The sequence below is a fragment of the Pelodiscus sinensis genome, chromosome 1 (assembly GCF_049634645.1).
Source record: "Pelodiscus sinensis isolate JC-2024 chromosome 1, ASM4963464v1, whole genome shotgun sequence".
Classification (NCBI taxonomy): Eukaryota; Metazoa; Chordata; order Testudines; family Trionychidae; genus Pelodiscus; species Pelodiscus sinensis.
The window spans coordinates 107,644,427-107,672,403 of NC_134711.1; the positions used below are offsets into that span (position 1 = coordinate 107,644,427).

The 27,977-nt window shown below is 43.5% G+C and overlaps 1 protein-coding gene across 4 annotated transcripts in view; it reads right to left on the reverse strand.

Annotated features, from left to right (window-relative positions):
• Window positions 1–27,977, reverse strand: part of KDM5A (lysine demethylase 5A) — a 77,355-nt gene that overhangs the window by 10,135 nt on the left and 39,243 nt on the right. For 3 of the 4 annotated variants that reach the window (XM_075940874.1, XM_075940870.1, XM_075940885.1), the window contains 11 exons: window positions 27,797–27,921; window positions 27,154–27,304; window positions 19,501–19,618; window positions 15,219–15,574; window positions 14,417–14,555; window positions 13,314–13,493; window positions 12,806–12,961; window positions 10,991–11,542; window positions 9,657–9,800; window positions 1,451–1,610; window positions 923–1,143 (listed from right to left, as the gene is read on the reverse strand). In XM_075940874.1, the coding sequence (XP_075796989.1) occupies window positions 923–1,143; window positions 1,451–1,610; window positions 9,657–9,800; window positions 10,991–11,542; window positions 12,806–12,961; window positions 13,314–13,493; window positions 14,417–14,555; window positions 15,219–15,574; window positions 19,501–19,618; window positions 27,154–27,304; window positions 27,797–27,921 (2,302 nt within the window). Of the gene's footprint in view, window positions 1–922; window positions 1,144–1,450; window positions 1,611–9,656; window positions 9,801–10,990; window positions 11,543–12,805; window positions 12,962–13,313; window positions 13,494–14,416; window positions 14,556–15,218; window positions 15,575–19,500; window positions 19,619–22,853; window positions 24,808–27,153; window positions 27,305–27,796; window positions 27,922–27,977 lie in introns of those variants that run through there. The other variant, XM_075940892.1, reaches the window with a different exon arrangement.

Below are 27,977 nucleotides of genomic sequence, written 5' to 3' on the forward strand. Positions count from 1 at the left end.
GAATTCCAATTCAGTTTAACCACAAGTGCTTGCTTCCTCTCCCAGAAGTTGCATAGCATGCATAAATAAGTAATGCACCCTCTGGAACAAATGAGGGGGACCTCAGACCAATTCACAGAACCTGACTCATTCTCTGTCCAACATGTGAAATGAATGAGGCTGGGATTAGGAGCAAAAAATCCTGTGTGATTATGTATTAAGAATTCTGCAATCCATATGCAAATAGGAGCAAGAATTTAAGTGCGCAGTCAACCCCCCACTGAAGGGTTCTCATTCTCTCTCCCCACCCCCATATTTTTAATTAAAGTATGGACAAGCATGTGTACATACATTTCCTTCCCAACCAATAAAATATTGCACACTGTAATAAATCAACACAGAGCTACATGATAGGGATAAGTTATGTATTTTAAAATAACTGACTTGCTGCTCTCTTAAAACTGGTTCAGATTCTGAAAAATTAATTCATTTCTTCTGAACACTTTGATCTGCAATCATAACTTGCGGTTCGGTGTATGGAATTTTGTAGTTTTCAGAACAGATTTTTTTTAATAAAAGTGATTCTACTAACTTCAGGAAAGCAGGACTTTTTTACACTGTACATTAAGCACAGCCAATGAGGCAGGAGATCTTGTCCTAGCCTAAAAATTACTAGCTGTCTGAAAATACCTGCTGTTAGATACCCAGCGCAAAGGAATGCTGAGCTGAAAAGAATAATGGAACAACTTACAAGAGGTAAGCATGTATTTAAATCAAGTTAAATATAGTAGTGAACAAGGTCTGGGTTTTTTGGATCTGAGGCTATTTTTTTTGCAAAAAGATGCAAAATGCCCAAGAAAAATCGACTGGAATGCCATTAAAAACAATTTACAATAATGACCCAATTTCATTCTATGCCACAGTTATTTTTTCACATTTATACCTCCATGATGTGAAGAAATCTGTCTTCACAGGGTGGATGCGTGGCCTGTAAAATCCTCCAGATATGTTGGGTCTCATCCAAAGATACCTCCAACAGATCTCCTATCATCATTAGATCTTCAAGCTGAGACTTAGCACCAGATGACAGCTCAAGCACAGGAGGTTCCAAACTACGAGGCACCAGGGGGCTTTTCCGGGGCTGTTTCCTTGGGGTACTAGAACCTTTCAAACAGATGGCAAACCACACAGGTCAGACAGGAAGTCTATCAGAAACAAAACAATAGTGTGGTATCTTTCAGTAACAGTCTGAGGGTGGAGATGGCTCTCAGACTTTGGGCATTGGCAGTCACTGAACAAGAGCAAATAGAATTTTGGTACATTTCTACTGTGTATTTCCTGATACGTTGAACACTGGCCGTCTTTCCCACAAAGACATGCCTTCTGAGGTTACTTGAGGTGGCTGGGGGAGGGGGCTTTCAACCACCTGTTCAGACCCCTCCCAATGGCGAACACACACAGAAGGCAATACCTTGAGGACAACTTTTGGAAGCAGATGAATATGCATGTTCAGCACAGAATGATGGAGCTGTCCACATGTGTGTTACCACTTCCTCTGATTTGATGGGGATCTCCTCATCACAAAACAGATTGGGTTCCAGGCTGCTTGAAGATTTCACACTGGCATTATCCTGAAGAAGTCACATAAGGAGAAAAAGATATATAGACTGTCACCGCTGGAATTAATCTACTTTGGAACAGATTAAAGAATTGTCAAAGGCCTATTGCTCCTGGAACAGGGGTGGGCAAAAGGGCCTCCACAGGCGGGATTCGGCCCACAAAGCGGGTGGATCCAGCCCGTGGAGGCCCTGCCGCTCCCCCGCCCCCAGGCCAGTTAGGGCTTGGGGGCAAGGGGAGAGAGCGAAGTTTTCTCCGCCCTGCCAGGAGCACACGGTGCTTGGCTCAGTGGCCAAACGACTTAAGGCCTGAGGAGCCTGATGAAGTTTGCTCTGCTCTGCCCCCACCCTGCGAGCAACGTTCGGCGCTTAGGAGCGCCACACACTCCTGGCAGGGCAGGAGGAGACTTTGCATGCTCCCCCGCCCCCAGGTCCTAACTGGCCTGGGGGTAGGGGAGTGTGGCAAGTCTCCTCCCAACCAGGGGCATGGGCACCTAGGTAAAACCTGGGGGCAGGGAGAAAAGGAGCTCTTCCACCCCAGACCAATCATGGTCTGGGAGTGGGGAACCTAGAAGTATTCTGGACCTGGCCCTTCTGGCGCAGCCCAGGACCTCTTCAGAAATTTTTGAAGTGGCCTCCAGAAAAATATTATTGCCCACCCCTGTTCTAGAACCTGCTCAGAACCATCCTGCCATGGAAACTGATAGTGCCAGCATATGGTGCAATTAACATAGCTATTGAAGTAATATGACGATGGCAACAGCTCTACAGAAAGATCAATGTGTTCCATATACACTGATTGAGTGTAGTGGAAGAATGAGTGATTTCCCAACTTTCCCCACAGATTAGTCCCCCGATATGAACTCCATTGTCAACAGAATTATATACCCTGCTTTTGAGGCCTACGAATAAGGACTTTATAGGCATATGTGCATGTACACTTCGCACTTCTGAAGAATTTCAGGTCAGCATGTGTCCCTGGCAAGGGATGTCAAATTTGCCATTTGTCTATAAATAGAAAGAAATTCATTAGAGAATAGGTGCTATGGCAAATTTTAAATCTGAAAAGCTATAAATTTCTTGTCATCAGGCCTAGGATTTTTAAACAACATGTGGTGACTCAATTAGGGCCATCATTCCTATTAGTGGGAACCAATGACCTATTTGCAGTTGACATCTTCTGTACAAAATTAGCCCCAGTATTAAATGACAAATTAGTACATTGCTTTGTTCATGCTTTTAATTGGGGCTCGTTAAGAATTCATAAATAGCCTATTCATGACTCCACATAATGTGTGAAGAAACCAACATGGAAAAGGTGGCTTAATAGCTGACAGTCTATCAGATAGCTTGAACAGATGGGTTGGTTCCCTTTCCCTGATTTTAGTCTAATACTAAAATACATATCATACATATTTGTACTGCAGTAGCACCTAAGGGCTTCAACATACTAGGCATTACACACAAAAATCCATGGATGCAACCCCCAAAAGTTTACAGTTTAAGAACAAATGTATACAAAGATGCAAGGAGTACAAGGTGACTACAAGACAATTATGGTCAGTGTAATAAGCAGGGGGGTCACAAAATGCCAGTTGCCTGGCTAATGCCAAGTATTTTATTAGAATTGTGGCATAAGCAGATTTTAGGGAGATACTTAGAGAATATGTAGTGACAAAAGATTTTTAGCAGGGAATAAATCCCATATTATCCTTTATGGAAGGAGATGATTGTGAGTAATAACACTAGCAAACAGCAACTGTTTGCATCTTTGTGCAATACCTTTTATTCATTTTCTTATATTCCTCTGCTCTGCCAAAAAAGCCATGAAGGAAACTTAGTAGTGAAGAAAAAAGAGTTTGTGCTCGATGTAGTAATAAAAGGGGAGCACTGGTAGGGCGATGTAAACAGGAAGGGGTGATGTTGTCTAAGCAATAGTTTTAAGATATTTTCAGTAGTGTTTAACCGATTTTAAGGTGATAGGATGACATTTATTAGGGCTAAAGAGGAGAACGCTGCAGACATGATACCCAGATATACTGAGGGTTCGCAGCATGGAAACAGGAAAAGCCATATCTTAGGGTACGTTTACACAGCAACGTTATTTTGAAATAAACTTAGTCTGCTTCTACATAGCAGGGAGTTATTTTGAAATAATGTCAAGATGGAGGACTTCTTACTCCAACTCCTGTAACCGTCATTGTACGAGGAGTAAGAGTGCTCGGTTTTGAAATACGTGCTGTGTAGACGTTCCCTATTTTGAAATAAGCTACGCAACTGATGTTGCTCAATTTGTGTATCTTACTTCAATTTAAGCCCTGCTATGTAGACGCACCCTTAGAAATATGATACAGGAATATGTGACAAGATTTAGATATGAGTTGGCTGTGAGAGACTACAAAGGGCAGAATCAAAGAAGGCACATAGATTATAGTTTTGAAAGACAAAGAATTGTGGTGTTGCATGTAATGACTGAAAAAAAAATAGCCTTAAGAGCTCAAACATTAGTCTTAAAATGTTTTTCATTACACTTAAGCACTTAGGAGGGAGTAAACTACAAATTAATGGCATCTGCAGAAAGATACAGAGCTAAGAAGAAAAATACAAATACCCCTAGCGAGATGAGAAGCTTGGGATAAACCATTAGTATATCTGAGTAAAAACTTTTAAACATTCCACAGGAGAGAGAAAAATGGAAAATTAATGCTCAAAGAGGTGGTAGTAGAAATTAAATCAAATATGAGTTTGCATTATTAAGCTTTCAGGAAGCCCAGAAAAGAATAATTAAGGGCAATTCATGACTACAGTGATGAAATATTTACAGAGTTAACCACCCAAGATGCAGGGGAAGTGTAAAACTAAATGTGATGGGATGAGCCACAATTGGCTGACAAACTGTAATCCAAGAAAAGTTATCAATATTCTGCTGTCAAACTGGGAGGAAGTACCTGAGGGGTGCTGCAAAACTCTCTGCAGAGTCTACCACCATTCAACATTTCAGTAATGACTAGGATTATGGAGTAGAGAGCGTGCTTATAAAATTGAGGCTGACACCAAGATGGTAAGTGTTTGGATAGGATTAACATGCAAAATGACATTAGTAAATTTGAGAATTTGGTCAGAAATCAGTGAAACAAAATTCAAGAGAGACAAGTGCAAAGTACAGTTGGTAAGAAAAAAAGATCAAATGTGTAAATGCAAGATGTGGAACAACAAGCTAAGCAGAAGAACTGCAAAAAAGAATCCGGAGAGTACAGTGGATCGCACACTGAATGTGTGTGTCAATGTGATACATCTGCACACAAGGCTAATATTATGGGGCTTGTTAACAAGAGAATATGTAAACAGTCAGAGATAGTACAGGTTTACTTGGTTCTACTTCACTCTGAAGTTTGCACTAGATGACCTCCTGAAGCCTATTCTCCAGCCCTACTTTACCCTGATTCTGTGAAATTAACGAGATGTACAGCAGAAAACTCAGCCTTTTTTTTTTTTTTCAATCGCCAAAAAAGTTTATCTAGCTGTGAAATGTTATACATGCCCCAGGCAATTGGAATGAGACTAACACTGGTGACAGTACAAAGTAAGTATTTTGAAGGCAATAATCCTGCATTAACATGGGGAAGTACAAGGTTATCTAACAAGCTGTTCCATATCTAATTTTAAGACTCTACAAAAAGTTTCAGAATTATAGGATTAAAGAATACATTTTAAAACCCCCATGACTTTAAATCACATTCCCTAAAATTCAAAACCACAACCCTGGAAAAAAACAACAACAAAAGCTCACAAGCATTTTCATCTTTGCCAGCACGTAATTTCTTATCACAACCCAGTCAACCTGCACACCTTTCAGAAACACCTCACTATTGTGCAAGATAAACCTGTGAACTGTTTGGATTTTTTTTTAAAAACAATAGCTTAAACAAACGCCCAACTAACTGCAACCACTAATTTCTAAAATTCCTTCACTGACATCTCACATGGGATTACAGAATGATGTTGCCTTCTTCCTTCACTGCTACTGGTAGTTGCATAGAAAGAAAGCTGTTTAAGTTGGACTCTGAAGAGTACTAAAGGTAATAACTGAAAAAACTGAAGCAGATCAGAACTGGAAAAAAGTTAAGTTCCCTTCAGAAATTATAGTATTTTACCTTAAAAACAAATACTCTCACATATGCACATCCCTTCCTTAAAATCAGATGGTTTATTGCCTTTTAAGATAACCTCTATAGTATATAATGGAGACTCAAGATCTCAACGTTACTATACCTCACGAAGGAAACACGATGCTGCATCAATGCATCTATAAATATATTAGAAGCAAGAGGAAGACCAAGGACAGGGTAGGCCCATTACTCAGTGAAAAGGGAGAAACAGTAACAGGAAACTTGGCAGGAAGAGGTGCTTTATGACATTTGTTTAGATCTTCACCAAGAAGTTTGATAATGAAGGAATGCAAGTGGAAATGGGGGAGGTTTAGAAGATAAAATGAGAAACAAGTTAAAAATTACTTAGGAAAATTAGATGCCTTCAAGTCACCAGGGCCTGATGAATGCATCCTAGAATACTCAAGAAGCTGACAAAGGCGATATCTGAGCCTTTAGCTATCGTGTATCAGAGGGGTAGCTGTGTTAGTCTGTATCTGCAGAAGCGGCGACGAGTCCTGTGGCACCTTATAGACTAACGGAAGTGTTGGAGCATAAGCTTTTGTGGGCAAAAAAAAACTTCAGGACCAGACTTCAAAGAGAAACTGCTGAGCTACAGTTCATCTTCAAGTTTGACACAATCAACTCAGGATTAAACAAGACTGTGAATGGCTCGCTAACTACAAAAGCAGCTTCTCCTCTCTTGGAATTCACACCTCCAGATCAGCTGCTAGAAGTGGGCCTCATCCTCCCTGATTGGATCCACCTCATCACCTCCAGCCTGATTATGGCCTGCATATTTATACCTGCCTCTGGAAATTTACACTACATGCATCCGACGAAGTGGGTCTTTGCCCACGAAAGCTTATGCTCCAACACTTCGGTTAGTCTATAAGGTGCTACAGGACTCCTCGCCGCTTTAGCTATCATCTTGGAAAAATCATGGAAGTCAGGAGAGATTCCAGAAGACTGGAAAAGGGCAAATATAGTGCCATCTATAAAAAAGGAAATAAGAACAATCCAGGAAACTACAGACCAGTGTTTAGCTTCTGTATCAAGAAAGATAATGGAGCAGGTAATTAAGGAATTAATCTGCAAACATCTGGAAGGGAATAAGGTGATCAGTAACAGCCAGCATGGATTTATAAAGAACAAATCATGCAAACCAATCTGATAGGATTCTCTGATAGGCTAACAAGTCTTGTGGATAAGGGAGAAACAGTGGACATGGCATACTAAGATTTTAGTAAGGCATTTGAGACTGTCTTGCATGATCTTCTTATCAATAAAATAGGCAAACAATCTAGATGGAGCTACTACAAGGTGGGTGCATAACTGGCTGGATAACCCTTCTCAGAGTAGTTATTAACAGTTCACAGTCATGTGGGAAGGGTATAAAGTGGGGTTCGGGGTCAGTGTTGGAACCAGTTCTGTTCAATATCTTCATCAACAATTTAGATAATAGCACAGATTACTATGGATGTTAAAATGCGGTTAATTGACTAGTTGAGCAGTCGATGGAATTCCCATCAACTACTCGACTAGTCGATAGGCACTTCCGCATTCCTCCATTAAAATGTACAAGAGCCCCCCTGGGAGGAATGCGGAACTCCAATGTACAGCCCAGGGCCAGCGGAAAGTCCCACTGACTCTCGGCTACACGCGGTGTGCCTGCTTTGAAATGTACATAAGTCCCCAGCAGGAGCTCTTGTGCATTTCAAAGTCATGGAGCCCAGGGTCAGCAGGGGACTCCCCAGCAGAACCCGGGCTCCACAGCCCTTCAAGTGTTTTAAAGGGGTAGTGCCGCTGCATAGCTGAGCCATGGATCAGCTGTGCAGCAGCAGCAGCAGCTGCTCCTTTGAAATGCTGCCTTGCAGTTTGAACACAGCAGCGCCGCACAGCTGATCGCCAGCTCAGCTGTGCAGCACTGCCGCTTTGAAGTACTCCCCACCCCCGCCTTTTGCTGCTGCTATCTCAGAGGCAGCAAGGGAGAGGGAGAGAATTGACTAGTCAGACTATCCCATAAGCAAATACTTATGGGATAGTCGACTAGTCTTTAACATCCCTAGAGAGTACACTTATTAAGTTTGCAGATGATACCAAGCTGGAAGGGGTTGCAAGTGCTTTGGAGGATAGGGTCATAACTCAAAGTGATCTGGACAAACTGGAGAAATGGTCTGAAGTAAATAGGATGAAGTTTAATAAGGACAAATGCAAAGTACTCTACTTAGGAAGGAAGATTCACACAGAAAGATATAGGGGTCATAGTGGACCACCAGCTAAATATGAGTCAGTGTGATGCTGTTGCAAAAACAAAAAAACAAACAAAAACCCAACAAATATGATTCTGGGATGCATCAACAGGAGTGTTGTGAGCAAGACACAAGAAGTCATTCTTCCACTCTGCTCTACACTGATTAGGCCTCAGCTAGAGTACTGTGTCCAGTTCTAGGCACTACATTTCAAGAAACATGTGGGAAAAATTGGAAAGGTCCAGAGAAGAGCAATAATAATCATCATCTAAAAGACATGATCTATGAGGGAAGACTGAAAGGATTGGGCTTGTTTAGTTTAGAAAAGAGAACACTGAGAAGGGACATGATAGCAGTTTTTAAGTATCTAAAAAGAGTCACGGGGGGCGGGAGGGGGGAGAGAGAATTGTTCTCTGTGGCCTCTGATGATAGGACAAGCAGCAATGGGCTTAAACTGCAGCAAGGGAGGTTTAGGTTGGACATTAGGAAAAACTCCGTAACTGTGAGAATGGTTAAACACTGGAATAAGTTGCCTAGGGAGCTTGTGGAATCTCCATCACTAGAGTTATTTAAGAGCAGGTTAGACAGACGTCTATCAGGGATGATCTAGAGTGCTTGGTCCTGCTAGGAGGGCAGGGGACTCGACTTTATCTCTGAAGGTCCCTTTCAGTTCTAGTGTTCTATGATCACTAAGGTGACCCACCTGCATTTAAAGAATATTTTCCTCCCATTTTTCACTGAGAAGTTTTACTTTTCATTTTAATATGGTCTCATTGAAAATGCACTTAACTACCTAAGGAGATAGGACTAAACTCTGAAGTTCTCATGAATATTCTTCTGAAGCAGAACCATTTCTGAAGCCAGTGGAAAAGAGCAGTTTTAGTTTCTAAAATCAGTTCCGAGAACTAAAAATACATTTAGAACCAGAGCTAAAGTCCTGACCTCCTCCACATGGTGGGAGTGACCAGCTCCATCTCCTCTACATGCACAAGTGGGTCAGGGAACAGTGCATAGCTAAATGCCAAAGGAGACTGAGCACAAGAAAACTTCTTATACAGTATGGAGTTTTCAAATTCCACTTTCAGCTTCACTGTAGCTTAGAGAAGAGCTCCTTTTTTGGGCACTAATTTAATTTGTGACAAATATACTGAGTCTGTGAAAAGGTTCAAAAACCAAACATGTTCTCCATCCTGATCTGCATAGCATGCAATACAATTCTTCCAGTCTATTCCTCCAAATCCATGAGAAGTGCAAGTATTTAGAGTTTAGCACTAGAGTAGTGTTTCATATCTAGTCATACAATATATTATGGAGTTTTGAATGTTATGACTTAAGATGTTCAGAACGCCAAACCTATGATGTACAGATGCAAAAACCTCTCCTGACAGGCATAAGGCCAAACTACGTAATATATAACTTGTCTACATACAGCAATTTTTCTGGAATAAGTTAGGGTATGATTTTTAAATGAAACAATTGCTTTGGGTAAACTATGCATGGACTGGAATAAAACAGACTTTTCTTGGTTTAGCTTAATCCACTTCCAAGGTGGATTAAACTAACCTGGAAAAAGGAATTCTTATTCCAGAAGGGAAATGTTCACAAGGCGTTATTCCAAATAACTCTATATCCAGACGTCAGCACCCATGCTAGCTTATTACCTTTATGTCATAACCATAGGTTTCCCTGATGTCTTCATCAGAATCTGTTTCTTCATCATCATAGTCCATGGTTTGCCGTGGGGATGACGACACACTCCCTATTATACGGTTAAAAGCTGATTGCTGGAAACTAGTCAGGTGACCCTAAGTGACAAAACAATATGAATGAAGCAGCAAACAAATGGATACAGTAAGGAGCTGCAGCAAAAATCACTGCTGGAGAGAATGACTATACAAAGTACAGAATACCATCTGTACATGCATAACAGAACCCATGCAAAGCTGTCACCGTATCTTAAGGTCTGGGCAGAAAAACCTGGGATAATGTCTAAGAATAAGCCAGAGGGGGGTAATTTTTTTAAAATCTCAAATCCTTTTGAGAAATACTGGCTAACAGACCCTACTGACTTATTTTTATCAGGAGCTATCAGAGCATGGTCAGTGGCAGCAAAAGCTTATTCCTCACCATCATCTCAGTAAGTCCCAATCTTGATATGGAGTAAACATCTTTTGCCATTGTAGAAGAACACTTGCAGTCCTCCCTGAAACTACCAAAAAGGCATCAATGGCTTTATGGACAACTATCTGCTAGGAACAGTACTGAGGCCAACATTTCATACAGGCCACTAAGCTTGCCAAAGAATACTTGTATTTAGATGTCTCAAGTAGGGATGCTAGTGACTAGTTGACTAATAGATAAGCAGGAACTTATCAATTAGCACTATCTATTAGTCACATCCCCACAGCTGACACTCTGCACTGTACAGCAGACAGAAGCTGGCACATGATCCTGCCTCCACGTATTTCTTTTCCTTTATCAACACACACACAGACAGCAGCTGCACTCTGCATCGCACAGTCTAGGGAAGCCACGCATGAAGGCGCGGAGTCAGTCCCTGTTCTACGCATGTCTTTTCATTCTGCCTGGGGTCTCTGTGCATGTGTAGTGATGAAAAGAAACGTGTGCAGCAGGGACCAACCCAGAGCCTTCGTGCACAGCTTACGTGGGCTGTGCAAGGCAGAGCGGCAGCTGGGTGAGCGTTATACTGTGAACCGGCACTAGCTGGGACTACCTACCTTTATTGATTAATCAACAGAAAATCTGTCGACTAACCGATTAGGAAAGTAATCACATTTTAACATCCCTAGACTCAAGCATTTTATAACTACCTATGCCTACTGATGGCTTCTTGCCATTACCTGGGAGCTACATTCATATCAGTGTCCTAAATGACTGACATCTAGTGTTCAACCTAGAATTGCTTCTTTCCCAAGGTGCCCATAGGAAGACTAGCGAAACATAGTAAAGAGTAACATACCCTCACACATCATACCTGTAAGTCAGGGTTAGCTGCTGCTTTCTGTAACTCTGCACTGATTATCTTTTCTGTTTTCTCCCTGGCCGCCTGCTCCACCATGCGCTGGCTGAGAACAGAAAGCTTGGCCAAAGCAGAGGACAGTTCATCAGTGGCCAGAGCCTGCCGTGCTCGGTCCTGCCAGCTCATGGCACGTTCTGTCAGGCACTGCAATGCCTCCCCCTCAGGAAGCCGTACAGGAAGTTTTTGCAGGGATACCAGCAGAGATAAGATGGTTTCAAGTCGGGGCCTTCGAGAACGCATGCAGAGTGTGCACAGGAACTTGACTTCTTTGGCCTGCCAGCTGGAACCCTTCTTTTGGGTGCTAGTTTTGGGGAGGGGCACACAGCTGCTATGAAACCAATCCTTGCAGAGCTCACACTGTAGCATGAACCCACTAGCCGTTTTGCGACAGATACAGAACTTGACTTCCTCTATATGATCCACCATGGTCATCTTAGCTAGGTTAGCGGCCCTGAGGGCATGCATGGCTTCAATCTCCTTCTGTTCCCGGTCCTTGAATAATGCCACCTGCACAGCACAGAGTAATAATAATTGATAACCCTTCACAGCAAATGGAGACAAGACTTTGCTTCCAGAAGCAACAATACTAAAAGGCAAGGCACAAGGCCACACTATGCATCGTGCATCTTATCTACAAAGACATTCTGGAATAAGGTAGGGTGAGATTTTCAAGGAACTCCTAAGCATGATGAAAATTCAAAAACCAGAAGAAAATTCTTTCTAATTACAACTCTCTCCCCAGAACACTGCTCTTCTCTGACTGACATGATCAACACTTGACATTTATACAGCATCTATCTTCCCAAAAGCTTCCAAAGCACTCTGCAAACTTAAACAGAGACCCAAGCTGTACCAGGAAACATTTTCCACTGAAAATTTCTAGTATCAACTCACTATGGAGTAGGCTCACGAAACATTTTTCTCCTCCCCCCCAAAAAAGACACTAGTACCAGGCAACAAGTGACAACCCTATTTTTGCAGTTTTTGTGGGAGGGTTAGAATAGTTTAATACATACAGAAGAGGGTTTTAAGCCACAGTGTCAGCTGTACTGAAGGTCAGAGAATTTAGAACATAAAATGGCTGCCGTCTGCATTAAAGATTAGGAAGAAACCTAACAGCCTCCTTATATCAATAATTTGATAGTTTCATCTACTAATAATGAATGGTAATGACTATGCAACCTTTAGTCCGGCAAACTTTGCACACTCTTCCCAAAAGGGGGATAAAGGGAAGACTTCTCAGAAACTTTCTGCTTGCACTAACATTTTGCCTCTAACAGGTCTGCTTTTAAACTAACATCTGAAGGCTACGCTGTTTGAGCAGAATTTAGTTAATTTTGGTGCAGGCAGGGTCAAATCGAATCACATCTTTTTCATCTTTTTTTGTGGGTGGTGGCAACTCTTTCAGATATTTTGAAAGGATTTACATAAATGTTGAATGGAAGAGTGCATATTTATTAACCCTAGTTCAATTAAAGCTTTTCTTAGCAAATCCCCATTCCATCACTATGTGCTTTTACTTTCTGAATTGTACTACCCTCTCCTCCCACTGTCTAAATATGTTGATAACATCCCCGAAACAGCTGAACCGCATGAGGTGTTCATTCCAGTAGCATTCATTTAATGGCCCTCAAAATATCCCCAAGAATAAGAACACATAGCAGGCTGAACTTTGAATGTAAACAGATTAGCAGTGGTTGAAACATCGACTGACTCTCTCAAAAGCCCCCAAACCACAGAAGACACTAGCCCTTCTACACAGCTCCTCACCACAGATGCAGTGTCCCTGGTCTCCTCCAGCCCATCCTCCAGTTCACTCAGGGATTCCAGATCAAGGTCTCTCTCCTTCTCCATTAATTCCTTCACCCTTTTCCTTCTATTCTTACTGCTTCCATAAATCCCAATATCATTCCTGGGGCTCAGAACCTGTGAATAAAAAAAATCCACAACGTAAAAAGCAAGGATACTAGTCAGATGAATCTATTGTTCTTTCAGACAAGAACACTACACTATGGAATAATTTACACATCATAGCAGAAGCTTTTTTCTACTTCACACCAAGCACACATTCTATTCTATCAGTCTCCTCCAATCTTCTAAGCAGTTAATAGAAACCTTTGGTACACCCTCACCAAAATAAGACTGAGCATGATCAGATCCCTGCTTCATGTGGAACTGAAATTCCCTATCATAAGGAAGTGTAACCTGTAACTCATACTCCCACTTCTCAGATTGCAAATGGACACCAAGGGCAGTTACATAACTGTCTGCTGCTCACCTGTAACAGGGTGTAGCTTGAGTTCTTCTTTAAGAAAGTCCTCGCCGTGCGCTCCCTCCAGGCACGGGCTGCTGCTACCTGTGACTCCACCTGTGGCAGCGCATCAAGACGTACTGGTATTGGACGGCCTTTTGCCGACAAGTTCTCCAGCTGCTCCAGATAGGCATAGTTGCTACCATTCTGGGGACGAACACAATACTCTGAACCCCACAACTCCAGCACTGAACTTACTCATAGGCCAGACTTTGCCCTGAAAACCCCTCACACCCCAATCTGAATGATATTTTGACACCTAAACCTGTGTAACAACTTCCCATTTCATGGAACTGGCCAGCTCACAGAACTAATCATCAGACAGCATTTCACCTCAATTGCTTGTTCAAATCTAACCAGGTGAATAGTAACCCAAAGTTACTTGCTCATGCCTCTCAGGAGCCCATGTGAAATGAGTTGATAATTCTCAGTCTACCTCCCAGTAAACATGTGTTTACAACAAAATGCATATCCACCAATGACAGTCTCAGTCCAAAGATCAAGAACTGCATGGACCATGGAGACAACTTCCTTTTTTTTTTCCCCTAGAGAGGAGCCTCTTAGCCAAGGCTGAGGAAAATCGGTAGGGCAGTACAAAGAGGATAGTTGGACTACTGTTGCTCATGTCTTCTATCTACAGATTAGATACAACATCAGTCTTCTGGTTACTTATGAAAGCACTAAACATATGTGGAATAATCAAAACAAGGACTTGGACATCTGGACATACAGAGTCTGGCATCACAACTACTCACCTGTAGTGGCATTTTGTAGTCATAACACCATTAAGACTAAATAAGTGCCTTTACAGAGTTGCATTTGAGGTAGTGGAGAAAACTGATGGGCTTTGCGGTTCGTGGTGGGATGCCCAAAGGAAATGGGAAAAGAAAGACGCACATTTCCCATGGGGGTACAGATAGTGGCCCAGAACTCAAGTTCTCAACATGGAAAGAACAGGGTAAGCAACTTTAAAAGTTGAAACAAGTGTCCCTTTCCCTCTGACCTCCTTCATGGACCAAGCTGTTTGAAAGGAGCACATGCCAGCAGATTTCATTGCCTGTTCGTCCTACCTGAATGGCCTCCACTTTGGATGTCCAGTCTCTAGCTCGTTGCAGGGCTTCTCTCAGTGCCAACACATTGGGCAGGTAAGCTGGAATGTTCTTGGCTTCGTTCACAATGCTTTCCAGGGCCATCATACTTTGTCGTGGTCTAGCATGAGAAAAACCTGATTCCAGCCTCATATCAAAAAAGTGTCAGCCATGTGAAGTCATGATTAGGGCAGGTGGCAGGGCAGATGTATCACTACTGCAGTGCAAGATGCCATAGTGGTGGGCTTCGAGAAGGCTGATCACTATAAGATTCCAGCAGAAATGAGGAAGTTGAGGGCCTCCAGACCAAGGTCCGAGTTCACTGCATCAGCAACAGACCTCAAATTTAACTTTACGGCCTTTACAGGAAGCAGGTGGTTGTGGTGACAGTGACAGTCTCATGAGCAGGGCTCGACAAATAGTGTAATCTACTCACCCGTGGCGAGTAGATTACACCCTGGAAGAGCCGGTGCGGAGTGATCTGCGCATGCACAAGAGTAAAGAAACAATAGCAAAGCCATTGTGGGAATGCTTAAGTCTTCTCCCTAGGCCACTACCAGCTCCAACAGGGCATCATCTCTAGTACAACTGGTCATGACCTTTAGTTTAAATTTTTAGTGAGTGTCAGACCACATCAAACCGTGGAGATATTGGCTAGATTTTCACAGCCTCTGCTCATCACTGTGTTTCTAAGACAGACTAGACTTACTTAAGGGGACAGGCTCCTTTGAGCTAGAAAGGATTTCTGACTATCACAGGGCACAGCTATCAAGGGAATGCTCACCTTGCCTGCAGGCAGACCTTGGCCTTCTCTTCCCATCTCTCAGACACTGTAAGCAGCTCCTGCAGCTCAGCCATGGCCTTTTCTACAGCATGATGTGGTGCGAGACCCACACCCGAGTCAATCAGCTTCTTCATCACATCCAGCGTGACCCTCTGAGGATCTGAGAGAGTCAACCTCACCTCATCCAGCCAACGTGCCTGCTGAAGCTCTTGCTTCAGCCGAGGCAGTTCCGGAAGTTCCACATAGAGGCCAGAGCCCATGTCTATCAACATTTGCAGCTTGGAAGAATCTGGGATCTCATCCATCATGGCTTCTTGAGCACGCTCATGGAATTCCTCCACATCATCCAAAAGGTTCTGAAAAAGATGTACAGCAAGCATTGGCAGCCATTCAGCTATGAATATGCATAGTAAAATCAAAACAAGAGCTGTCCGGCTGGTCAACCAACTGTATCAACTTAAAATGACCAGCCACAAAGAAAGGTTCAGAGCTATTCCAGCTGTGTGCCATCTGGACTATTAAACCGTCAACACACACAGCTGCAGGTGACAGTATTTAAAATAAACACATACTAGTGTTTACTAAGACTCAAGATGGTAGAGAAAGTCATCAGAACCAATAGCAGGATGCTGAAGCCAGATAAAAGTCAAAGTTAGAAATAAGGCATGTATTTTTATCTGAGAGGGTGATCTACTGCTGTAGTAAAATGTCAAAGGAAGTGGTGGATTCTCTTATGTCCTGGGCTGTTCCTATTAAGACCAGCTGCCTTTAAGGAAGATACACGTTAGCCAAACATGACTGGATTCCGTAAAAGCGCAACAGGGTGAAATGTTAAGAGCTGATAACACACTGGAGGCCTGACTTGATCTAAATTGGTCTCCTCCAGCCAAAACTATTAATCTGGTGAAAAAGAGGGAAAAAATACCTTATTTTTCAAATACGTTGTTTGTGGAATTGCTTGGATGGCTGATCATTATGGATGCTAATAAAAGTGTATTTGTGTAAACATGTAACAGCTGAAATTTTCATGTTAACACGTTTACATGCAGGCAGCAGACAAACTCCCCAGGAGCCAGCTCGCCATAAGCACTGGCTACCACCTGCCCTTTCCCACATTCCTGCTGCCTCTGGTAGAGGTGCAGCAGCACAGGGGCAATCAGCTCCATGAGAGCCGATTACATGCTAACATTCCTAGTGATCATTGTCCATTTCATCCCATACATAATAAAAAGAAACATTAATGCTAATAAGGAAGACACACAGATGCAAATAATCTCATGGTTTTAGAGCCCTCTAATCTTCAAAGCCAATAAGCTTCTGCTATGTGACACCCCAAATTTGCAAGTTAATGACTAACTCATGAGTTTTACTGAATGGCATACTTAGGTCTGGCCTATACACTTTTGTACTGTCATAACTATTCTGATGAAAAATTAACCCTCTTAACTGAGATAGCTGTATCAGTACAACCCTGAGAGTGGACATATTATGCCAGTGCAAATGTGCTTGTTTCAGTATACAGGCAGTCCCTGGGTTATGCGGATCCGACTTACATCAGATCCGTAGTTACGAACGGGGCTTTTCTCGCCCCGGAGGACGCGGGCGGCGGGACCGCCCAGACGCGTCGCGGTCCCGCCGCCCGCATCCTCTGGGGCGAGAAAAGCTGCTCCACATCTCCCTGGTCTGCTGGGGGGAGCCGGAGCCCCCCCCCCCCCCAGCAGACCAGGGAGACACGGAGCAAAGCCGCGGCGGATCCGGGCGGCGGGACTGTGGCGCGTCTGAGCGGTCCCGCCGCCCGGGTCCTCCACGGCTTTGCTCCGCATCCCCCTGGTCTGCTGGGGGCCCCGAGCAGCTTTTCTCGCCCGCGGAGGACCAGGACCCGGACGGGGGGGGGGGGGGGACCGCCCAGGCGCACTGCGGTCCCACCGCCTGGGTCCTCCACTGCTTTGCTCCGCGTCTCCCTGGTCTGCTGGTCTGCCCCCCCCCCCCCCCCAGCAGACCAGGGAGACACGGAGCAAAGCCGCGGAGGACCGGGGGAGGGGAGAGGGGGACCACGGCGCGTCTGGGCGGTCCCCCCGCCCAGGTCCTCCGCGGCTTTGCTTCGCGTCTCCCTGGTCTGCAAAGCCGCAGAGGACACGGGAGGCGGGACCACCCAGACGCGCCGCTGTCCCACCACCCGGGTCCTCCACGGCTTTGCTCCGCGTCTTCCTGGTCTGCTGGGGGCCCCCCCAGCAGACCAGGGAGATGCGGAGCAGCTTTTCTCGCCCCAGAGGACGCGGGCGGCAGGACCTCGGCGCGTCTGGGCAGTCCCGCCGCCCGCATCCTCTGGGGCGAGAAAAGCCCCATTCGTAAGTACGGAGATCCGCGTAACTCGGGGACTGCCTGTACTTAAAAAACATTTTGTTATTACCTTTTGAGTGTTTGGATAGCTGTTATTCCAACTCCTTTTTGGCTTTTCTTATTACATTTTTACACTTAATTTGGCAGTGTTTATGCTCCTTTCTATTTACCCCACTAGGATTTGACTTCCACTTTTTAAAAGATGTCTTTTTATCTCACTGCTTCTTTTACATGGTTAAGCCAAGCCATAGTGGCTATTTTTTAGTTCTTCTATGTTTTTTAATTTGGGATATACATTTAAATTGGGCCTCTATTATGGTGTCTTTAAAAAGTGTCCATGCAGCTTGGAGGGATTTTACTTTAATCACTGTACCTTTCAATTTCTGTTTAACTAACCGCCTCATTTTTTCATAGTTCCCCTTTTTGAAATTAAATGCCACAGTGTTGGGCTGCTAGGGTTTTCATCTCGTCACAAGAACATTAAATGTTATATTATGGTCACTATTTCCAAGTGGTCCTGTAATAGTTACCTCTTGGACCAGATCCTGAGCGCCACTCAGGACTAAATCAAGAATTGCCTCTCCCCTTGTGGGTTCCTGAACCAGCTGCTCCAAGCAGCAGTCGTTTAAGGTATCAAGACATTTTGTCTCTGCATCTCCTCCTGATGTGACGTGTACCCAGTCAATATGGGGATAGTTGAAATCCCCCACTATTATTGAGTTCTTTCTTTTGATAGCCTCTCTTATCTTCCATAGCATTTCATAATCACTATTACTGTCCTGGTCAGGTGGTCGATAATAGATCCCTACTGTTATATTCTTATTAGAGCAGGGAATTACTCGCCATAGCAATTCTATGGAACATGTTGCTTCATTTAAGATTTTTACTTCATTTGATTCTAAATTTTCTTTCACATATAATGCCACTCCCCCACCCGCACAACCTGTTCTGTCCTTCCAATATATTTTGTACCCTGGAATGATTGTGTCCCATTGATTGTCCTCGCTCCACCAGGTTTCTGTGATGCCTATTATATCAGTATCCTCTAACAGGAGGCATTCGCGTTCACCCATCTTATTTTTTTAGAATTTTGGCATTTGTGTACAAGCACTTTAAAAACTTGTCACTGTTTATTTTTCTGCCCTTTTCTGATGTGTCAGATTTTTATGTGAATGTTTTTCATCTGATCTGGCCCATACTTTATCCTCTTTCATCCTGTCCTTGTGACTAAAACCTAGAGAATCTTTATCAATAGACTCTCCTCTAAAAGACATCATTTATGAATATGTCTTTTCTTGATGTTTACACCCTTCAAATATTTATAGATTTTTATTCGCCTCTACTCCTGACCAACCTTGGCACAGTTGACAGCTTTAAGATTTCCTCAAATTAATGCTCTCTCTAGCCCTTTACCTTTTTTTCCTTTGTCTCTCTGAACGTCTTCCACTTTGTCAGTGGTTTTCTGGTACCTAGAACTGAAAACATAATACAGGCAGGCACTGTAACTCCATACCTGTTGATGCCTACAAAAGCTCAAGTGCCAGACAGCTTTCCATCCCCAAGAGAGCAGCTGGGGAGATATCCCATTCCAAGTGATAAAACAGAAACCGCAAAATGAAAGGAAAAATGTTTGCTATTTTTCCCTCGGATTTAAAATAATTTTTCACAACCTTTGTTACCTTGTCAGCCAGAGCACAGCAACAATGCTCATTCTCTGCTCAACTGTACCAAAGCAGATTGATGGAAGCCAGAAAACCTCAGTAGCTAAGAAAGGAGAAGTCTAGAGAATAGTATACTTCTAGAGCAGAAATGGTGGAAAAAGGGACGGCAAAGAAAAATCAGAGAAGGCAAAGTAACGGGAGAGGCAAAATTACCTTGCACCATACTGGGAAATTTCAGGTGTTAGAAAAACCACTGTGCCAAACAACAGATGCAAACCTACCTTTACTTGTCGGGCCTGGCTGATGACACATGGAAGGCTGAATAGCTGTTGGACAAATGCTTTCAGCTCCTCCACTGTCAGCTTGGTCCTAGTCCTCCCGCTATCTGGGCTCAGCTTGCTGTATGAGTTAAAAAATGCAAAGTTACCAACAAGATTAGATGAAACAGTGGACAACACTCACTTGAATGAGCTCCCATCAGTAGAGAGTATCAGGATTATTAAGAAATTTAAGTCTCATCACTTCAGTGCTCATGGGACCATAAACTAAATCTCCAAGTCAATTCCATTCACAAGCACCACAGAGATCCCAAGTATTATCAAGGAGCCAGTAAAATCTCCAGCTCTCTAACATGCACATTGTAATTTAATAGTAAACAGTTTCTACTGAGGTGAACACAATGTACCATTACATCAAGAACATATTTAGGAGTTACCACAACCGGCAATAGGTTAAAATGAGCAGATGTGCCAAACAGAAGTTACTTTACAGTAATTGGAGTTCCTTTAGATGCTTTCATTCACATAGATCCACTTGTATGAGCATGCAAGCTTAGTAACTTTTACCCAGAAGTTTATCCTTTGGGGCTACATGTATGTCTTGGGCACATTACTGCGGATACAGAGGGAAGTTGAGAGGGAACTGCCCCAAACACTACGTAATTCCTCAAGTAATTCAGGTAAGGGGTACTCATCAGTGGTGAAGGAAGGCTGATCCAGCATGTGTGTGGGCAAAAACCATCTTGAAGATCTTCAGTAAGTGTAAGGTAATTAACCATGTTTTTCTACAAGGTAGGTAATTGGAATCCTATCTAAATAATGACTGTAGAACTGCCATACTAAGCTGCACATCTGGTCTAACAGCTGTCACAGCAGAGTACTAATAAATGTATGAGCTTAACTGCAAATAGCTATGGTCCTACCAAATTCAGAGACCATTTTGATAGATTTCACGAGAAGATTATTTTAAAATACCGTGATCGTCATGAATTTAGCTATTTAAATCTGAAATTTCATGGTGTTGTAATTATACGAGTCCTGACCCGAAAAGGGGTTGTTGGGGGCTCACAAGGCTATTACAGGGGGGCTGCAGTACTGCTAACCCTTACTTCTGCACTGCTGCAGGTGGTGGCACCATCTTCAGAGCAACTGTAAATTGGTAATACAAATAATTGATCTTAAACATTCATAATTTTTTAATATAAATTAGGGATGTTAAGAGTTTAACCAGTTAACTTATAAGCTGATGCTTTTCAATTAATGTTACCAGTTAAACTCTGCTCACTTGGGGAGTTGGATGACCCTCTCTCCGGTCCCCATCTTCCCCCTTGCAGGCTCTGCATTTGAACTTGGGAGTCAGCAGGCAGGCTCAGTCCCAGGGAGCTGGCGGCCCCTGTGCACATAGGGCTGCACCAGCCTCGCCTCCCGGGGTACTGGTTGTTCTATGCTGCAGGTTCTGCAGCCAGAGGGCTCCTGGCAAGTGCCAGCTGCTGACCCTCTCTCAGGATCCCAGGCCAGACAGTGTTCCCTGTAATTTTTTCCATCCATGGGCAGACTGAATTTTGGTATATAATGTGTATCAATATTGAAATAATGTGTGGATACGGACCACTGGTACAAACAAAAAACCTAAATATATATTTCAAGTTCATAGATATGGAAGAAGACGGACATAACATACAAGTCACTGTTTAAGATATTTAATATTAAATTAAATAAAAATTAAAACTGCCCTTGGAGTGTATACATTTTACCATCTTTTCTAATTACTCCACGCTGGTAAACACACCAAAACATGGTATACTCAATACAGCTATAAAGAAAGGTGTGGCCATTAAGTGAAAGCAGAAAACTCTCTCCTCCTCCCATGCATAGGCATTAAATCTTCAGGGAAAAACTTCACAAAATGAAGCACCTGACAACAATACTGTGCTATGGGTTTTGGTTAACTAAACCTTGCATCTCATTTCAACACATCTCAACTTTAAGATGCTGGAAAACACATCTATGAGTCAACTGTAAATATGTCCTCACTGCAAATATGAATACGATTTTCTCTGATACTGAAGGAGTGTTAAAGGCACTCAGTTTTATACAATTTGTAAGGGATATCAACTCAATGCTTCACCCGCAGAAAACAGTAAAAATAAATAATGAAGCAAGCACCACAGAAAACAAACTAATGACAACATTGAAAATACAAGGGGAAATAAAAAAGCCATGAATTATGTGTATTTGAAATGAGTGTTTAGGACCTCACCCCACTATGCAAATGCTGCAGGGCCCTGTAGAAAGAGGCAAAGATTTCCTGGTTTCACAAAGTTTAAAAAAAAAAAAAAAAAAAACAAGAGTAGGCTCATTATATATTAACACCCCTCTCCAAAGGAAACTAACAAATAGCTTTGGAGTTTGCACCCCTGCTTCAAAACACTTGCAAATAAGGTCTTCAACCTGCAAGCAAACACTAAACCTCCGAAGAATCCGATACTACACTAGATAAAAGACCTGCTGTCTGGCCTTAAAGGTTTTCAATGCCTGTCCCCAAATGGTAAAAAATAATGTCTCTCTCTTGATAGGAGACCAAGTGGTTTCCACTGAAGTTTAGAAATTGTTTGGGAAGAGAGGCATCTCCCCTGAACAGTGTCACTGCAGCCCCTGACTCAGTCAGGCATGACAGGTTAAAAATACAAGACATTAGATTCCTTTTTAAAAACAAACCACAGTTACTGGAGTTCTTCTTCAGCCAGAACTTGTTTCTCTCCTCCTAGCCCTATAGCCCAGATAGGGCTCAAAGGGAATCTCACTCTCCTCTGCCTGCTGCCCAGCACAGCTGAAGTGCAGTCTTTCAGTCCCTCCCACGTCCCCAGGCAGTCCAGCTGGGGCTGCATGGAGTGGAATGCTCCTCTTGTCTACTGGCTGCTGCAGGGACTTTCCCTGTGTGTCACAGGCAACCTGGCTGGGAGTGGGACCCCCCAAACTTAGTCCATTTCCCCAACCCTGCCTAACCCACCCCTACATTCCACTGCCTCCCCCCACTCCCCAGCTCACCTTCCACAGTCTTCATCAAGATCCAGGTCCTGGTGCCTCAGAGGCACCTAATTAGTGGAAATAAAGCCATGCTTGCCCCTAATCAGATGCATGGCCCTTCATTTCCTTTTGTGGGAAACTATGGTCACAACTGCCAGCCCTATATCTGGAGCTCTACTGCTGCCTTGCCTGGGGCTCTGCTGCAGCCCAGCATCCCTTCCCGGTGTACCTGGCATTTCACCTCGGTCCTGCCTGCGCCCTGCACCCAGGGTCCCCATTACAGAGGTTCCAGTGACAATGGCCCACAATAAATCAGACAACCACATCTATTTATTATCTTTGGCAAGTGCCTTTATTAACAACAAAAACAGCCCAGCCTTATGTGCAAAAATTAAACTAACTTTTAAAACTTTGTGCATAGTATCCCTGAGCTATCCAAACCTCAAGCCACAAAACGTCAGATTTTACTTTCAATTCTACTGCTTATTTTTGTTAAGAAAAATTAACATGTTTACATGCTCTGGGGACAGTCTTGAGCGAAGCTGATTAATAGTAATACCAGCACTAGAACATACGTGTTCTGCAGACACAGATGTTGCTGGAATGCAAAGGTAACTGTTTGCCAGTTTTCCAAGCCTAGGAAAACGCTGTGCATTGACCTTCCACCACTCCAGTGGACTGCAGTCCAGTGAAAGGCAAGGCTCCCTGAAGTAATTTTCCAGTTCTTTTTCCACAGTAGTCTCCTCATTCTCCTTGTCGGTATAATCTTCACCTAGAAGTATCACTATGGCACTTGTCTTTTTCGTCAACTCTGGCTCTATTGCCACATCTGGCTCAGAACCTCTCAGTTCAGCCACAGAACTTAGAGGTTCTTCTATTGCCAATTTTGACACAAGTTCTAGAAGCTTTGCCTTAGCAGCAATCTGGACAACAGATGAAAGAAACCGCATGTGCTTATGGCGTGGATCTAACAAGGAAGCAATAAGTGCTGGTTTAGCAGCAATGTCAGGATCATTGGGTGTCATGAGATGCTCCAAAGAGCGACGAACAGCATCTTTGAAGGCAGCGACAGTTTTATTTTCAGCAGAAGCTTCGCTTTTGAGGTGAGTGTGGAGAAGACTGTTGAAAATTGGATAAATATTTGAAATTGACTCTGACTGTTCAGCAGACATGACAGTTTCACAGCACTTTAAAGTGGAAAGCACTGGTAAGAGATCCTCCATTAGCTGCCAGTGCTCATCACACAGCTGAAGCATTCGGGCATCAGAATTTTTTATTACTATGCTATCTGAAAGCACAGCTGTTATTGCCCTCTTTTGCTCAATGAGTCTTTCAAACATGTCATATACTGAACTCCAGTGAGTTTTACAGGACTGGATCAGATGGCATTGCTGAACCTGAAGCTGAGCTTGTTTTCTTTCGAGTGCTTTTGTGGCCACAGTGTTGTGGACGAAGTATGCAACTAGTTTACTTGCAGCTGCAACTGCACACTCCACATGAGTGTCAGAGAGTCCATCGTTTATGGCTAACTGCAAGGTATGGGCAAAACAATGAATGGATTCCCATGCAGCACACCTTGATGTGTTGGTGAGCATAATATTGTTTGTACTGTCATGTATGCACGCCAGGACACGGCCTGCCAGTCCCCATCTTTCAACTACAGTGTTCACTTTTGCAGCAAGGTTTTCTGCTGTATGCCAATCTGCAAGACTTTCAGTTTGTAGAACTGAGCATCGAAACTCCCAATTTTCAATGTAATGGCAAGTGACAGTCATGTAGCTTTCTGTAGTTAATGCAGTCCAGCAGGCAGTGGTTAAAGCTACTGTAACAGCTTTGTCCAATTTCTCTCGTAGAGACTTGACACAGGCTTCATAGCACTTTTCTAATCGCAAGGTCATTGTATGTCTCTCAGGTACACAGTATTCAGGTTCTACAAAACTCATCAGCGCACGAAAACCTGCACCCTCAGTAACACTTACAGGTAGCATGTCTGTAGTGATCATGGTGCACAACAATTCCGTTAGTTGTTCCTCACGCTGTGTGTTGCATCTTCTTGGAGAAATGCCAGAAGCAAATGCTGTCAGTGTTGTTTGATTTCTGCTTTCTGTTTCACGTGAAACAGAAGGATGTTTCAGCTTCAAATGGTTGAGCATTGATCCGGTACTCCTTGCATACCTCAGCTCTGCGGAACACAGTTTACATTTAACAGTGTCTTCGCTTATTTTTGTGAAATGATTCCAGGCAGCACTCTTTTTTGATCGCTCCATCTTAACTATGCAACAGCTGTCACCAAAAATAAAATAAAAAAGACTTCAATGCTGTTTCAACTATGAAGAACGCTGGCAAAGTGTCACAAACAGGTGGGACACAGTATTATTGCTGTATTTTTCCCAGGAAAACAAGGAAGCTGCTTGAAGGCGGCTAAGTGTGACGGTGGGAGGATTACTTTGGGGGGGGGGGCAAAGATATGTGGTACACGGGATCTGAAAGGACACTAGCCAAGTGTGAGGGAAGGAGAACTACTTTGTAGGGGGAAACAGACAAGTGGTAGGGAGGGACCTTGAAGACACTAAAGCATGGGGGAGGAGAGAATGTTTTGTGCAGGAAGATTACAAAAGTGTGACAGCCAAGCCCTAGTAGGGACCAGCAGCCCACATTAAGAATGCTGGTGCCAAGACAGGCATACAGGAAATTAATGGTGGCAGATAACAGCAGAGCTCTAGGTCGTAGCAGCAGCCACGACACTGGGCGAGCCAGGAGGCTAACTGCAGGAAAGCTGAGGTGGGTGACCAGCACCAGAGACCTGCAGTTGGCTGGGATGCTACTGGTGGCAGTACTCAACACCAGGAGCCCAGGACCCACGGAGAGGAGCTGGCAGCAGAGAGCCGGTGCACGCACGGAGCCTGTCAGCTCCTAATACAGAGCCGCAGCAGGGGCAGCCTGGGAGTGGGGCCATCTTGCTGAGACCATCATGTGCCTGCCAACTTCTACTGCAGAGCCCGCAGCTGGCTGTAGTACATCCCCCAGCAAAATTAACAGTTAACCATATAATCAATACGATTTTTAATTGTTACATGGTTACTATTTTAAATGATTTTTTACATCCCTAATAAATTAAATGTTTACAGTATAGTTAAGATTAGGAAAGAAATGGTTAATATATTAGAAGTGTATGTATAGTTACTTTTTTTTCTGTACATACTTTTTTAAAAAAATAAAAAGTGAATAGAAAAAACCCTGGTGTCCAACTGACATGTTTGCTTTGAAAGTATTGCAATAGCAAATTTGCTCTGCATTAGCTGTTTTTAATCTATATCTATTACATTTTAGAGTGAAAGAAAGAACTGGAAGTGACCACTATGTTCCGGTTGCCTAACATTTTTCATCAGAAAGGACTCCTCAGTGTGCCAGAAATCATGAGTGTCTCACATGCCTTAATCATTGCAGGAAACCTCTGATACTGAGCAGACATCAGCCCTCAGGCTACAGAAGCCATTTTCTTTTTCCTTGAAACCCCTTTCAGCTTTGGCTAAGAACAAACTGCTGAAAGATAACATTTCCATTCCCTCCCTTGCATTCCTCAGAATAATTCCCTGGTCTGCCAACTGAACAACTCAACATGACCATTCAGAGATCAGGCTGATGCCACCACTGCAACACTAGTACACTCATCACATACAGGGAACATCTGAGCTCTGCTGGAAGAGGGAGGTTTTGGGGGGGCAGGAGGGAAGAGGATAGGGCAATACAATATCTCTGATGCCGCAAACCAGCAGAGGACCCAGTGCCACTGTAGCCCGTACCTCCCCCCACTAGGGGGATCACGATGTGAGGTAGGAATGGTGAGAGCTGGACCAAGCTTCATGGACTGCACCTCTGTATACAGCTGACAAGCCCCCTGCTACAGCCAGATGCAGTAGTTGGTGCTGTAGCTCAACTGTAGCCTGTGCTACAATTCTGAAGCTTGATGGTTCAAACTCTGATGATCATGCAGTAGGTACAGTTGCACATAAAAAAATCACATTCTATCTTTTCTTTGAAAAAGAAAAAACTACAGTGAAAGAACATTTAGGTTATAAAAGTCAAGCCATTCAAAAGTTCGGGAGTGCCAGAATTCAGGCTGCCCAAGCAACTAATTCAGCCCCTCATGTTCGTGCATAATAAGGGGAGTCATACATCTGGCATTTCTCAACTTCTGAGTGCTTGACTTTGCAACCGAAAGAAGGCAGCACCTTTAAGCTGTTTCCCATTTCCACGGGTATACTTGACCCACGCTTCTATTTTCTTTAACCCTCAATTTGTGTTACTTTTACATTTGCTGATCTGTCTCTTTCCCTGAAACCCCTTTTAATGTCACTGAATCCTTAGTATCCACCCCAAACCCCTCTCCTTTACTCATGCTTCCATAGTTAAGTACACATATCTGCTGACAAACAAGATGCTGAAGATCTGTGACAATATGGTCCCCTTACTGCAGCATTCCTGCCACTACCCCCCTAATCCCCACTACTGGAGAAAGCGGATTGTGGGCTTCTACAAAGTCATGCCGGAAGCCTCAGGGGCTCTGCATTTCAGCAACCAAGTACAAGACAAAAGAAGTAGAAAATACTGCAAAGCTCCTGGCCATACCTGTGTTTTTGCTTTTTGCTCAGAAGTAGCTGTGCCACTGAAGCACAGGTCTCTGCCTCTTTCACAGCATCTCTGAGCCTGCGAAAAAGATCATTCTCTGGATACTTCCGGTCTTCTGCATCCTCCAGCATCACTCTCAACTCAATCACATCTGCAATAACAGGATACAAATAGTCTGTGCGTAGAAATTAACACCTTCTTAGTCTTTGTTACTAGACCCCAAACAAGCTCCCCGACATGCTAGCTAGATCTTAAAAGCACAGGATCATTGGAAAGCATCAGTTTAGTTTGTTTCTCATTTTCAATTAGCTCCATTGCCCTACTTCCATGAAAAACGTTTCCCTCTTCTCAACTAGCTGGAATACCCCACCTCCATCCAATTCTTTATGTCCCTCACTGGACAAGCAGGCTAAACAAAGGTGGAGATTAGGGATGTATAATCCCAATTAATCAGTTAACCGGTTAGAAGTTAGGTAAACGTTTGACCAGTTAACCAAACTATGTGGGACCTTGGGTGGGAGACCACTCCAGCCCCGTGGGCTGCCATTCCCAGCCACGCAAGTTGGTCAGCCAGACCCACGAGGAGGCCCAGCAGGGATTCCCCTAAACAAACTGTTACACTGTGCAACAATGGAAGTCTGACCTTTCTTGTGGTTGAGGTTGGCAGCCAGTGCTTCTGTAACTCTACTGACCCAAGTGTCATAGGACTGTGCTCTAACTTTCACTCCATACAGAAGAGAAGGGAGGTCCTCTAATGGGTACCGGTACCTATATATAAACAGGAAGAGCATTAAACCTCCTATAATTCAAAAGACATCAGGTTC